Here is a 14,951-nt window from a genome sequence, read left to right as displayed (position 1 = left end):
GTCACTGCATACAATCTGTTTTCTGTAGGATGACTGAGAGCCTCATTTCTATCTACAATATTGACTATTGCGTAGGAATGTGCGATATTTTATCGTTTATGATTTATCGTCAAAAATATTCTCACTGGTAAGAATATGTCATCCCACGATATAAACGATAAATTCCCATGTCGGAAATTACCGAGGGCCACGGGCCATTTGTCCCTCAATTTAGCCAAGAATTTCCATATAAACCTTGTTCCACAGGCCAAAACTGCCCCTCTATGTTGTCAACTTATTATTCTATGGAGCAGAACGCTGTTTACGGGAGCTCCGCAGTGAAGCCTCCGCGGCTGCGGTGTGCACCACTCCTCAGGCCCTCAGCTCTCACACCCACAGACGGCGGTGCTCGTCACGGTTACCTGAAGCTCCCGAGATGCGATACATCACCGACCGCTACTTGATTAATACCAGACAATCATCCAACAAAGTGAACCAATCCAAGTTCCTCCGTCAGATCCTCCCAAAGTTCCACAAACACGGGGACAGAGATGAACCTGTAGCAACGATTATGAACTGGAAACTCAACTAAAGCTAACTATGCTAAGCTAACACACCGACACACAGACTGGGCTAAGAGGTAATGCTAACCACTCAATATAAGGAATAGGCCAAATAAAAAGAACACGTCTTACTGTCATAAAACCACAGATTTGTTTATGGTCAGATTTAACACTTTTATGAAAGGATAAAAGCTAAACATGTCACACGTTGTGTGAAATAAATGTCAGCATAATAATATCACTATTCATCCGTCCAAACTTGTGAAATGCAATATTTTTTAATTATATTTCACATGTTCACAGACAAAGCTGGTCCCATTAGACTAATGTAACTATTGAGATTATTACACCAAAATATACTGAATGATTAAATCAGCTTGGTCTGGTTTAATTATAGGAAATCAGAGAGATATTTATCAATTATAACTTTATGTAACTCATAAGATAAATGAAACAACATTCAGCAACAGTAAAAACACTAATGAACTTATTTGTCCTTTTCATGTGCTTTTTTTTTAGAAAATAATTTCATTTTAAGTGAGGAAATAAATTAATTTCGTACATTAACACTAATAGAGTGATCCGCATGCACTGATTTTTAATGTGTTGATGTATTTGTGTTTGTAAGTTGAGAATTGTTTTATTTATTTATAGTTTTTTATTAATCGTGATGTTTATAGTTATTGTGATAAATACCAGAAATTATCGAGATCATTTTTTTAGTCCATATCGCCCATCCCTACTATTGCGAGCCACCACTCACATTATAGTAAAAAAAAAAAAAAATAATAATAATCAGTAGTTGGTGTTGCTGTGATGGACTAGTGACTTGGCTGTGGCGTATCCTGCTTGATCCAGCTGGAATAAGCACCATCATGCTGCCATCAGGAAGAAAATAAGCGGGCGTAAGAGAAATCCATTGGAAAGGACTTTGGATTTAGTAAGTGCCTTAAATGTTTCCTTAGAATTAAAAAGAATCAGGGGTGCTGAAACTAGTAGATGTGTATTTGTCCTGAGGAAGCAATAGCTCAAAAATATTGACTTTCAAAATGTAGTCATCTTCCATACCACTTTATCCCCTACAAGCCATTGAGGTTATTGTCACAATTTGGGCAGTTGTTACACCTAGAAAGACAAACAATTCAATGCTGCAACTGATTCAGACTTTGTCTAAAACTGAAATATTCTTCTTTTTTTTTTTTACGTGCACAGCAAGCACAATTAAACTGGTAGATGTTGAAATGTGGGCACTTTATTTCAGTTTTCGTTTCACATTTTCATGTAGCAAATGCACTTCAATGGCAACTGTCACATTGTTTGAAAAAAACTAGATAATCTACGGCAGCTTGAAAGACAAGCACAGGAGGAAAAAAAGCAACAGGACAAGCAACTACACTCAGATTGTTTCACTACATCATTTAAAATCTAGAGTCGGCGATAGCTGCCAAAAACTGTCAGAGGTGACGTTAATTAGTGCAAAGCATTGCACAATACAGTGTCTTCACAAGCAATGCAATAACATTCATTACAGTAGCATACAGGTTTGGCATTAGAGTGTAAATAAGTTGTCAAAGAAAAGCAGATAGTGTTTGCAAAGAGTGCAAGTGAATGGTAACAATCAGTCATGTCTGTTTAAAACTCAATTGATCAAATACCAATGATCCAGCAACACTCACTGCACAGCGCTGTATCAGTGAACCCAAACCACTTCCCCTTTTTCCCCTCAAGCTTTAATCTTCTGAGTGACTTGACAATAAATCAATCTGACACTGATGAGTTCAGTGACACTATACATCCGAGTGTCTAAAAAACATGACAAAATTGCCACTTGGTTTAACCCGGGGAGGGACTGCGTGTAGGAAATGTTTGAGAGTTAGAACAAACTGTTTTTACAGTTGTGGATACATGTGGATTAAACCAAGTGATGCAGATCCAAAATGGTTCACAGTCATTTCACAATCTGGGTACTAAAGTGTTACATATGTGTTTATGTACAAAGACGGTCAGTGTGTGTCAGTGTTTGTGTTCCTGTGGCTTTTTCTACACATTTGCCATTGTGTTTTAAAGTGTAAATAAATAACAACATATGCTATTCAAACAAACCAAGAACCAAGCCAACCATAAGCCTCGCTTTGCTGAAAACATGCACAAAGTTTCCACAGATTGCTACAGCACACATCAGCGCCAACCATACTACACCCACAGTGCAGTGTAGCACCTCAGGCAAGAGAAAGATGGGTTTTTCCCCCAACACACAGAAAGCCTCAGGACTCTGAGGTTTGCTTGAATGGCACGACCATATTATTTATTATTCTGCTGCAAAGGAGGCCGCCTCCTGTTCCCAGGTAGGTTAGACTAGCTTCTGAGCTGTCTCCGTCTCCTGCTGGGTGACTTTCTCCTCTGACATGATGGTCATCCATGGTGATACTGACCGAGTGATGGTCTGCTTGGCAATGTTGTAGTGGTTGATTAGGGTGAAGAGACGGCCACGGCCTCCTGGGCCTGTAGGGGGGTAGTTTGCATACAACCCCACTGGCATACAGCGACCTTGCTGCTCAAGGAGAAAGAGTGTAAAACCAAACACACGCTAATTAGCTTACCAAACACTTAATGGGTGTGTGAGAAGTTCAGGTTAACAAAAAGGACAAATACATTATACAGTATTCTCTCCAGAGAGTCAGATAGTTTTCCTCTCTGGATTTTGGACAACAAGAATTTTGCCCAAAAAAATTTCTTAACTACACCGTTAAGTGACTTTATTGGTTGCTGGTGTTACCGTGTAAATGAAGCTGTCTGGGCAAGGCTGCTCATACTGGTACACCTTGTAGACCACCAGGAACACCACACACACCAGGAAAGCCAGTGCACAGATCACCAGCAAGGTCACCTGAAAGACACACATTATATTGTTTGTTTTATTGGAGTGGCTATCTGCCTATTGTTGTGTACATCCTTTTTTCAACCAATAAGCTCGCTACCTGATAAATCCCACCCACCATTAATAGGGAGTGATCAATATAATAGAACTATCCATGTTTTAAAAAACAGGAAGGAGTTGCACACACGTTGAAATACATTCACAGCTGGTCAAGGCTTTGAGTTGATTTGCCAATAAGAATCCAATGGCTTGTGTGTCCATCTGTACTGCCTGGCTCTCTCCTCCACAGGGAGTTATGTAACAAAGACTGGCAAATTACAGATGAGAAGAAGTCTAGAACAACTTGTTCTCATTATTATAAAATAAAGGACTTCTTAGAAATGGACAAAGCATTTTTTTTACAAGCTACTTTATAGAAAGGTCAAGCTTATTGAGTTCAGATTTAATAGAGATTGTAAGCTTTTGTTAAAGATCTGACAATTTGTATGGTTCAACAGTGTGTCTACATGAAAGAAACAAATCTCCCTTTATTGTGTCAGCTTGAATCGTGCTGTTGCACAGCAGAGTTGACAGAGAAACATGCTCAAAGCAAAAAAGGAGTGCTTTGGATGTAAGGCCCTGCTTGCAGCATTTTCAAGCACCACTGAGGAGATTCCAGCTGTGTGATGTGACTCTGTGTTAGGAAAGCCTTACAAACCTCTGGGAATATCTGTGGGTTTCAGCTGTGATGAACACATTACAGCTATCTTTGCAAGCAGGACAGTCGCTAAGTAACCGCATCACCTCTATCCGGCTACCCTGAGATTCTCACAGGCTTATTCAGGGCTGAAGTCAGGAACACTTTCAACAGGTCACCAGTCCAGAGTACCTATACAACACGGTGGATTTTAATTCCAAATAACCTGATTCATCATTTTTTTTATACAATTTTGAAAACCATAGTACCATCAAGGGAAATATGCATACTAAGGAATAACATTAGAACATTATTCTCCCTAAAGTAAGATCCATGTCTATATTTAATCTTTTTTTTACCTATTCTGACCAATCAAACCACATTAGGATGCAATGTTACATAGAGCTAAGAAAGATGAAGCTGTTTGGAGGCAGTTACCATGGCAGCAGCTGAATTAATATTCATATAAGGGCGGGGGTAAGTAAACCACGAATTTCCTGACAATATGAAAATTACAAGATGGGATGGAGGCCTATGAAGAACCACACACAGCTTGATTTGGGACATTTCTGTCTGCTATCTGCTTTTTGCATGTGTTGCACTCAGTATGAAGGCTGTCAGCAATGAGGTAATGGGTGAACCACAGAGGATGGATGGGAATAGATTCTCACTTTGAGTCGCTCGGATACACCTTCAATGATGCTTATGGAGAATTCTGCGATTTTGGGTGATTTGAGCTTTCCCTTTTTACTCTCAGCATCATAATCCCCCTTTGTCTTCACCACCACCTACAGGAACACACACACACACACACACACACACACACACACACACACACACACACACATGTTGCAGGTATAAGAAGGAAGCAACATTTCTTGTATTATAAATGAATAATTGTATGGTATGAAAATATGTAGATATAGAAACAAAGGTACATTCAACATAATGTGAATTTGTTTTTTGTGTTATTTACCTTATCTGGTGGTGGGAACTGCAGCTGGCTGGCATCTAACGGTGTGATCAGAGGGATGGTGTCAAAACCATCTTCACAAACCACCTTCCCGTTGTTTTTCTCGCTGAAATTGTTTCCCAGTTTCACCATTTTCTCTGCGTAAGGAGGTTTCCACCTGAGGAGGTAAATATCCTTCGGTTATATTTGGCAGCCTACCGTGATGGCCGAGTAAGGATCATTTGTGTGTTTAACTGGTCTGGACTGGTAAATAAACTGCTGTGATAAAATAATACTGACACCGATAACAAAGGACAACCTGGGAGTCACAAAGGATCCACCATAAAAGCGCCGACGCGTCACCGGGGAAACAGGATCCATCGTTTAATGAAACGCGCACAAACAGAAAAATCCGTATTGAACTCGTTTTTTCTTTTTTCCTTCTTACCTTTAAAGTCGTGCTGCAGTGATTCCTCTCCTTCCTCCTTTTGGTGGTTTTTCAGCTGTGACGCAGCCGATTTGTAAAGAGCTGCTGCACAATATGGCCAGCTGCCTGTATCTGGATACTGGTCCGCAAGTGATGTAACGTCCTCACCGCATCCATCCATCCATCCATCCAGCCATCCAGCCATTAAGCGAAACACGTGACCAGCTAAAATTCAGAAAAACAATAGATTTTATTTTATTTATTTTTTATTACTTTCAACCAACTTATTCAGTCAGGGCAGATTTATATAAAGACTAATGGAAATGTACAGAAATACGTTTGACTTATAAAGACAACATGTACAACCATTTAACATCTAAAGACCTATGCGATTAAATAATGTATGGGAAGCCGAATGTAAAAACATATATTTTTTTAAATGTTCAACATATTTTGAACATTTAGCTCACTTTCTCTAAATCTAAATATAAAAGCAAATTTAATATTAAATAAATCTAAATGTTAAATCTAAATCTAAATACTAAATGTAAATCTAAATGTTAAATAAATATCTAAATCTGAATGTTATAGTTTTTTATCTAAATCTAAATATTAAATGAAAATCTAAATGTTAAATGTAAATCTAAATGTATATCTAAATCTAAATATTAAATGCAAATCTAAATATTAAATAAATCTAAATGTTAAATCTAAATCTAAATACTAAATGTAAATCTAAATGTTAAATAAATATCTAAATCTGAATGTTAGATTTTAAACTCTATTCTAGATTTTACAGGAAGCCAATGCTGGAGAAATATGCTGTCTCCTGCTTATACCCGTTAGTATTCTGGCCGCAGTATTCTGGATTAACCACAGACTTTTTAGTGAGTTACTGTGGCATCCTGACAGTAAAGCATTACAATAATCCAGTCTAGATGTAACAAATGCATAGATTCATTTTCAACATCACTCTGGGCCGAGATATTCCTAATTTTAGAGATATTCTTGTTATGGTGAAAGAAAAAAATATCTGTATTTGGATCGAAAGACAACAGGATCCTCTCATTGATTGTAATGCAATATTTTTTTCAACAATTCAAAATGATGACAATTCATACGTGCTGCCAACTTTATAAACCAACATAAAGCCTTAATCAGCACAGAGATAGAGTCCTTTGATGTAGGGCGGTGAGCTATGTCACAAGATATGTGTGCAGATGTCACCATAAAATTAGTAACGTGTTACCTAAGGGATACAGTATATGTGTTACACTTTACAATAAGGGTCCAGAAAGGCTTAACTAATGGTTGACTAAGGGTAAGTAATGCTTATGTGCAGCTCCTATACATTTATTAAGGTTGATATAAGGTTAATAATGTTACGCAATACCTTACCAAGGGCAGTGCTTAATTTGTAAATCATCAGGTCCCGGTTATTCCGGCAGTAAGAGAGAGACAAGCATATCACGGAATAGATTTTTTAAAAGTGCCTTTTGCAAACTAAATGGGCCAATAACACAAACAACCAATTAACTTAAATGTTTAATAAAAGAATGATGAATCAGCGTTAAAGAAGCGCGGACAATCGGCCGTTACAGAGCACATCCTAGATTAAACTCAGTGGGGCATTTAAGGAATCAATCTGACATAACCGAGTCAAATTTAATAAAGGTCCGTCAATTACAAATCAAGATATGGTTTTTAAAATTTAGCAAATATTCAGAGATAGGTTTTTTTTTTTTATTTTAGAAACTGATTCAGAATCAGTATTGATTCGGATCCCCTCCAAAATATAATGGAATCATGGCCTAAGGTCTATCTTTTGTTAAAATTTTTGTCAACATCCATTATGTACTTTTAATGCTTTTCCTACTCACAAACAAATATGATGAAAATATGACCTCCTTGGCAAAGGCAATGCTTAATTTGTAAATCATCAGGTCCCGTTTGATCCGGCAGTAAGAGAGAGACAAGCATGTCACGGAATACATTTTTTTAAAGTGCCTTTTGCTAACTAAACGTTCCAATTATATCTTGTGAACACAAACAACCAATTAACCTAAATGTTTAATAAAAGAATAATGAATCAGCGTTAAAGAAGCCCATTACGGAGCACATCCGTCTCTCTCTCTGAGTCACTGCTAATTTAGCCACAAAGGTCACTAAACCCACAAATACAACATATTTACTTTTACACCCAAAACAAAAGGCCATAACTCCTCTAATGAATCAGCTGCACAGCAGAAAATGAAGATAAAATGCGTGCTTGCCTTGATAAACATTGTATCCTCTGAACTTTTTAAGATATTTCACAGCCGAGGCCTGCCTTGTCTTTCATAAGCCAAGAGCTCATCTTTAGTCCACCCTGAGTCCTCCTCATGTCCCTTGGTTAGTTCTCCTGTGACCTGTCTGTTGCAGACAGGTTCTCCTGCATTAGCATCATCACTACAGGTGACGCTACTTGCGATGCTAACTGCTGCTGTGCTGCTGCTCCACGATTTCCACAGAAACAACCTTGGACTTATTTACCTGAGCTACACTTATTGGCTTTAAAAAGCTCTTTAAATCCCACTACCTTTTATTATTATTTTTGGCCATTTTCTACCGTCTTCCAAGCTGACAGAGAAACTATTTTTGTGCAAAATCACACATTAGACGTAGCATGGGGGCGTGGCTTGACTTTCCTCTCTCTTCCTCACTTGCGCTGTCTAAATTTAATTTTGTTTACAATGAAATTTTCAGTGATTACAACGCAATAAAAGACAGTTGTCCAAATATAATACTTAAAAATGTAATCAAAACACCTAAAAGCAAAAAAGGTGTATTTTTTATTTATTTATTTTGTTAATGAGGTGCTGGGTAAGGATTACCTGGTGATGACATTGACATACACACTCCAAATAAACACTGTGAGTAAATGATTATGAGGGATATTACATTATAGTAATAAGCAATGCATTCATAAGGATAACCAATTACATTATATAACGTATTAATTCTTAGTAGTTTGAATTACTAAGTACAATTTATCTTCTTATTACTGCATTATTACAGCATTAACTGGAATGTTAGCTAATACATTATAATGATTATTATAACATTATTAAACTGTTAATTAATGTTTAAATAATGCCTTAACTAACATGAATTAAGTGACCCTTGTTGTAAAGTGTTACCCACCTCAGTCAGTCGTTGGTACATTCCTTCACTAAGCGTTTTTTAAAGCTAAGTGAAGCGTAGGACGATTTCTCCCACGCAGCGTAAGCCCTGTCGCCGGGCTGCTTCCGCGCATGCCAATCCTCATTGCCCCTGCCTGACGCACGGGACAGCCTCAGTATGGCGCTCAACCCAGCAAGATCACACACACATACGCCAGTTACAGCTATCCACTTTCCTTCACTTAGCTCATTCAAGGTGTTGGATGATTCCTCCCACGCCGCGTCAGTCTTGTCACCATGTAGCCTTCACGCATGCCGATCGCCACCTCTGAGCTCCTCTCATCCCACGGAACAACCTCAGAAACTTGTGTGATCCAGCAGGATCACGCACACACACAAGTTACAGCTACCTGCACTTAGCTGATTCGTCTGGTGATGCATCCAAAGCACGTCATCTCTGTGTCCGCGCTGTCAGACTTCCTCTTTTCCTCCATGTGTCTCCACCTTCTCCTTCTGTCTTGTGCCTCCTGCACTTCCGTGTGACTCCCGTCTTTCACGCCTTTCTCGCTTAAAAAGAAGTCACTGTTCCTAAGACATCCAATCACCTCCAATGGGATGGAGTGTCCAATTAGTCCATGCCCTCGGCTCATAGTCCTCATTACGCACAGCAATCAATACAGAAAAAATAAACACAGCAATAGCAGAGCAAAGCAATAACTTAAAAATAATTTGTAAACAAAAGATGGATTATGTACAAATGGGCAAAGGCAGCCTCAACACTCCGACATTCTCCCCCCCACCTTCAATGTTGGTCGTCTCGGCCAATTCAATTGCAATATCTGGTGGGAAGCATACCAATATTGGGACAATTGGAACGGTGCACTAATGGCACATTATTACCTCCCTTGTGGTTCTGGAGGATGAACAGGTGGTTGGGCCTGTTGTGGGGCTTCTCGTGCCTCTGGTACTCTCTGATTCAGTACCAATCTGGGCAGCCAGGATGTGGGGGTGACTGCTGGCCTGGCGTTGCTGTTGGGAGTCTGTCTGGCTGATGGGCTCCATGGTCCTGTGCAAAGTCGATAGGGCACAAGCGCAGATTGTTACGATGTATTGTATTTGTCGGGACCTCCCTACCTTCAGGGTGCACCAGATTTTCTGCTCTCCTCCAGACCTCCTACAAAAGTTCCTCATTAAGACATGCTCACCTGGAAGAAGAGGCACCAATTGGGCCTTTTGATTGTAGCGGGCCTTGGTCCACAACAAGAAGCAGACTTTGTGTTGGGAGCACAAGAGGGGGATGCCAAGCGGAAGTTTCAATTTATCATGTGCAATGACAAAGACACAGCATCTATTACAATCCATGCAATCCATTTTTCTTGCTTCTCTCGACGAGGTCAGTCGCACTCTCTGTTTCTCCCTCCCTTCCGTCTTATCTCTCTCTCCCAGCTGCTGCTTTGTCAGGTCTTGTGAAACTAACAAGAGCCTCTCTCTGCAACTCATCCAAAACCGGAATAATGGAATTAATTAGTTGGTCTCTCAGTGCTATCGATCAGATTTTTTCGACTCAAAGAACCAGGGGTGGTGACCCCGCATGTCCAAGCGGGACGTTTGCGGCTGGATACACACTTGACCCTTGGAACAAGTGGCGAGTTGTGTGTCTGTCCATCCTTTCCGTGGAAGACGTGGAGGACATCTACATGATTGGAATAATGATAGTAGGCATGCTGCTGATCGGAGCTGGTGGCTTCCTAATCTATCGAAAAGTCCGTACTACGCTGGCGACTGTTTTGGAAAAGCTGCCAGTGATTTCTGAAGGATGTAGCAGGGCTCTGAACACTCAGACTCATGTGTTGATCGATATCAAAAGCAAGCTGCTTTTGGATCGTCTACGCGTTATGGATAACAACTGGGAGAAGTTTGAGGCCCGGCTTGGAAGTGGAAACTAGGCCATTCATTGGATTACAGCAGAGAGACCAAGGACAGAAGGCTATTGGAAATTAACATAGCCTGTATCAAATCACATTGCTTATCTCCCTTTCGGCTCCCCAGCTAGCCAAGGCTAAAGCCAAGGTTGTCTCAACTCTTATCACCAGGAAGTTTCTGCAGACGGCGGCTCTTACCCCCACTCCCTCCCCCCGCTCCTTCCCTACATTCCTCCTGGAACTGTTGATGCTGAACTTTTCCACACGTCATCTGGTTGTCAGTAACGCAGCTACAGGTCTTCAACTTCAAATGCCTCGTCGGCCATCTTTCCCCACCTCCCAACCGCAGCTGCATGGAGGCGTGGTTGCAGCGCCTACTGGCAGCACGCCCATGTCCCCAAATGGCTGGACTCCTGTTGTTCTTCCCACCTGACCCCCTCCCCCAGCCAACCTCCCACCCAACCCTTCCTACATGCCTTGTCTCGAGTTGTTTGACTGTGTCATGCTTACATTTATGTTTGCAGAGGCGGTTTTTTTCCTGGTTTCACACTGCTTTCTCTGTTTAGGGAAATCAGTTTCAAACTGGCAGTTTTTTTTCCCCTCACCCCTCCTCTCCTCCTGTTATTGATCCCTTTTTCACCTAAAAATGTGGGCGCCGCAAATGGCTGCTCCGGTGTGTTGATGTGTCTCCTTTCACTGCAACTACCTAGTCAAATTCCTCGTATTGTTCTAAACTGTACCTGGTCAATAAAAGATTCTGATTCTGATTCTGATTCTGATGTATGTCCAGCCTGCTAGCAAAGCCCAATTAAGGACACATTTTGTCCATTGTAAACAAAGGACTGATGAGACCGTAGATTCTTATATTTTACGTCTGTGGGAGCTCTTTTTCAGATGGCAGGAGCAGGATGGGGATGATACTACATATGAGGATTATTTACTGTTAGACCGGCTCATTGCAGGTTTAAAGAATGGTCCAGTAAAGCAAGAATTAAGCCGGCAGATTATAAGGCAGCATTGAATGACATTTAAAGCAGCCTGTGAAAAGGTAAAAGCTCTAGCACAGAAGTTTGATGATGATGAGGAGGCCACTTTCTCCCATAGAGTGACATACACTCCTTAGCACAGTGAGGCTATTCACTCAGAACAATTTAAGACAAGGATAAAGTCTGATCAAAAAGAGGAGCATTTGGGTGAGATTAAAATTGAGATAAAAGAGCAGCTAAAATCCTTCTCCTCTCATATAATCACTGAAATAAAACTGGCCTGCTGCTGCTCCAATAGTCACTCAGGTAAGGTCACAGAGTCAGGCCACTACCCCCTACAGGTGGGACCAAGATGGACGGCCTATCTGTAGAAGTTGTGGAGTAACTGGACATGTACAGCGCCGCTGCCCCCAGAGATCCATCATGTCTCAGGATATTTAATCCCCTCTGCCGCTGAGGGCCAAGCAGTAGGGGCTATCGGTGTGCAGCAAGAGCCAAAGTCTCAGCCTACTCCAGGAAACCAGGCTGAGGTGTTGATGAGAGAGATGAGATCTGCCCTGATTGGTGAGTGCTTCAACATTTTGGTTAAAATGAACAACAAACCTATCGGGATCCCAGGTTCCTCTGGTTAGTCAAACTCTTTTTAAAAAACACTTGGAAGAGACAGTGGTGACCAGCGCAGACACTGTGCTCTGATTGGCTCTATGTGCAGCTAATGGACTAAAGATTCCCTACCTTGGCTATGCCCTGGTGGACTGTGTGATAGTGGGTGTTGAAATTCTCAAAAAGGCAGTTATAGTTGTGGATGATGATGGCCTTGGTTCTGACAAAGTCATACTTGGCATGAATATAATTAAATATGTTTGGTCCATTCCAGCTGGTTATGATTTACAGTCTGCATAAACAGGACTGAATCATAACATAATCTAGCCTCTAGAGTGGACATGGGCTCATCTGTGAACGGTCGCATTTACATACCTTGGGGTCATTGTTAGCTTACCAATAAACGGGAAGAGATTCGTCACCTTTTTAATAAGTATTGACTAGGCCACTGGGAGTGAGGCCCAAGGCCAAGGCAGGCTGACTTGATAATACTGTATCATGTTTTTCTGCAGTCAGTGCCTTCTCCTCTTCCTTCTCGCTCTGCTCTATTTCAAGTATTGTGAAGCTGATGATGGCAGTTCCTGATATCTGGTTCACGGTTCAACTAGTCTGGGACACTTTGATGTTTTATCTCTTTATCCTGTTCTGTTGGTCCTTCTGTCCACTAACCCCAACCAGTTGAGGCAGATGGCTGCCACCTCTGAACCTGGTTCTGCTGGAGATTTCTTCCTGTTAAAAGGGAGTTGTTTCTTTCCACTGTTCATGTGGATCTTGTTGGGTTTTTTTCTTTCTTATTATGAATCTTATATTTTAAACAGCGCATTGAGGTCACTTTGTTGTAAATTGTGCTATACAAAATAAAATTGAATTGAATTGAATTGAATTACACAGGGGAACCATCCGGGATTTTTGGCGTTCAAGATGACTATGCCAGCGGCGAAGGAAAAGTGTGGTCCAGAGCTTTTTCGGCAAGTCACTGACAAAGTCCCACCCCTGCTTTACGAAGGGGTCGCCAGACTGCCTCACCAGTCGCTGGTTGTCATCCCGCCGCAGTCGGAAAGGGTTATCTGGCTGCACGATTTCTCCCACGCCGCGTCAGCCCTGTCACCGGGCCGCCTCCATCCATGCCTGTCATCACCTCCTCTTCTCTCCTGCACTTTGCTTATTAGTCTGGTGATGTATCCAAAGCACGTCGTCTCTGGCTTTTCTCTGTGTCTGTGCTGTCAGACTTCCTCTTTTCCTCCGTGTATCTCCACACCCCCTGCACTTCCGTGTGACTCCCTTCCTTCACGCGTGTCTTTTCTTTAAAAGAAGTCGCTGGTCCTAAGACACCCAATCACCTCCAATGGGATGGAGTGTCTAATTCGTCATAGTCCTCATTATGCACAGCAATCAAAATAAAAAAATAAACATAGTAATAGCACAGCAAAGCAATAACTTAAAATAATTTGTAAACAAAATATGATCAATGTACAATTTATTATGCATCCTTGATAACAAATGTCAAAAACACACACTAGTAAACTAGTGAGCTGCAAAACTCTGACATGGTCAATCATGAATTAAGGTCCCACGTTAACTAGTGTAGGGGTTCTCAACTGGTCTCACCGTGGGACCCACATTTTGCCACTTTTTTTTCTTTTAGAATTCAAACAACTAAAACTAAATTTAGTTGTTCAAAAATAGCTGCTGGAAACACAGATGTATAATCTTTTTAAAACATAAATCTATATATTTTCCTGTACAACATGCATTTCACAGCATACATGTCAAAAGAACAGTTTCTTTCAAAAGAAAAGACAAGTCCAACATGTGAAACATTAAGTATTTATTTATTTTTGGCCAGCTCCTCGCGAGCCACCCAGTACAGGTCCGCGACCCACTTTTGGGTCCCGACCCACCAGTTGAGAATCACTGAACTAGTACATACAATATTATGCGCTAGTGAAGCCTGAAATGCACACTAGTTTACTAGTAAAGGACCACAAGCCCACTAGCTAACGAGTACAAACCTTTTGTTGACATTTCTAGTTAACTAGTAGGACCCAAAATGTTCACTAGTGAACTATAAAAACAAATTGCTGAGTATTAATTGGTTGTTGTGTGTCATTTTGGACTAGCCCCACTATTTCACCAGTGGTGCTTCAAATTGATATGATTTTCATTCTTGGCGAAGGTCTGTGCTCTCCGAGTGCTTTTTTAGTTTTTTACTGAAAAGCTTTGGAGAGAGCGCCACAAAGCCATAAGATCGCTGAGCCATACAAAGAAAATCCAAGGCTGTGTCCTAATAGTCCCTTCCATCTTCTTTCCTATCCACTTTTCCTTAACCCACGGAAGTGTTTAAGTGACGGCCATGATAAGAAGCATTCCAATTCTCTAAGAGCTAAGGAAAGGAGGCTCAATGCTTCCTTTAATAGCCTCCTTTACCCTAGGAAACACTGATAGTGTCAAAAGTGTGGGAGCACTTTACTTTAAACGATAAAAAGACGCAGGTAAATTGCAACATTTGCAAGTCGTACCTGGTATGGCACGAGAGCACCTGAGACATAGGCATGTCGGAGTGGAAAGTGGAAAGGAGAGTCTTTGTAACAGTTTTTGTAACAAAAATACCTCTTTTTTATTCACTTCATAAAACCTTTTTTTATATATAGCATTTATTTGTGTGATTTTATGTTATTAGAGATGTTTGATAAAATAAAGCAAAGCCATTCAAAACTGTTTCATTTTTTATGATTTTATATCTTATCAGCAGTGTTACCGCCCCAACATCACTTTTGACAGCCCGCATGAACCATGTGAGGGGC

The 14,951-nt window shown here is 40.8% G+C and overlaps 1 protein-coding gene across 2 annotated transcripts; it reads right to left on the bottom strand.

Moving 5' to 3' along the window:
• Positions 1-1,774: 1,774 nt before the first annotated feature.
• Positions 1,775-5,674, bottom strand: LOC114464064 (neuronal vesicle trafficking-associated protein 1-like). Of its 2 annotated transcripts, none has more exons than XM_028448113.1 (5): positions 5,497-5,674; positions 5,073-5,226; positions 4,768-4,884; positions 3,319-3,429; positions 1,775-3,093 (listed from the first exon to the last, which is right to left on the bottom strand). In XM_028448113.1, the coding sequence occupies exons 2-5, from the start codon at positions 5,199-5,201 to the stop codon at positions 2,893-2,895; spliced, it is 558 nt and encodes a 185-aa protein (XP_028303914.1). In that variant the 5' UTR covers positions 5,202-5,226; positions 5,497-5,674; the 3' UTR covers positions 1,775-2,892. The 2 variants fall into 2 exon arrangements, with proteins under 2 accessions (XP_028303914.1, XP_028303913.1); XM_028448112.1 differs by having other exon boundaries at positions 5,368-5,509.
• Between the last annotated feature and the right edge of the window lie 9,277 nt (positions 5,675-14,951).

This window comes from Gouania willdenowi, chromosome 5 (assembly GCF_900634775.1).
Source record: "Gouania willdenowi chromosome 5, fGouWil2.1, whole genome shotgun sequence".
NCBI classification, from domain to species: domain Eukaryota; kingdom Metazoa; phylum Chordata; class Actinopteri; order Blenniiformes; family Gobiesocidae; genus Gouania; species Gouania willdenowi.
Note: the sequence above shows the minus strand (reverse complement) of the source record. Positions and strands in the feature narration are given on the sequence as shown.

Excerpts from the sequence above, each read along its gene's own strand:
- LOC114464064 (XM_028448112.1), bottom strand. The coding sequence starts at position 5,429 with ATGGATCCTGTTTCCCCGGTGACGCGTCGGCGCTTTTATGGTGGATCC. Across the intron at positions 5,227-5,367 it reads GGATCCTTTGTGACTCCCAG|GTGGAAACCTCCTTACGCAG; the intron begins GTTGTCCTTTGT and ends TTACCTCCTCAG. Across the intron at positions 4,885-5,072 it reads AGTTCCCACCACCAGATAAG|GTGGTGGTGAAGACAAAGGG; the intron begins GTAAATAACACA and ends GTGTTCCTGTAG.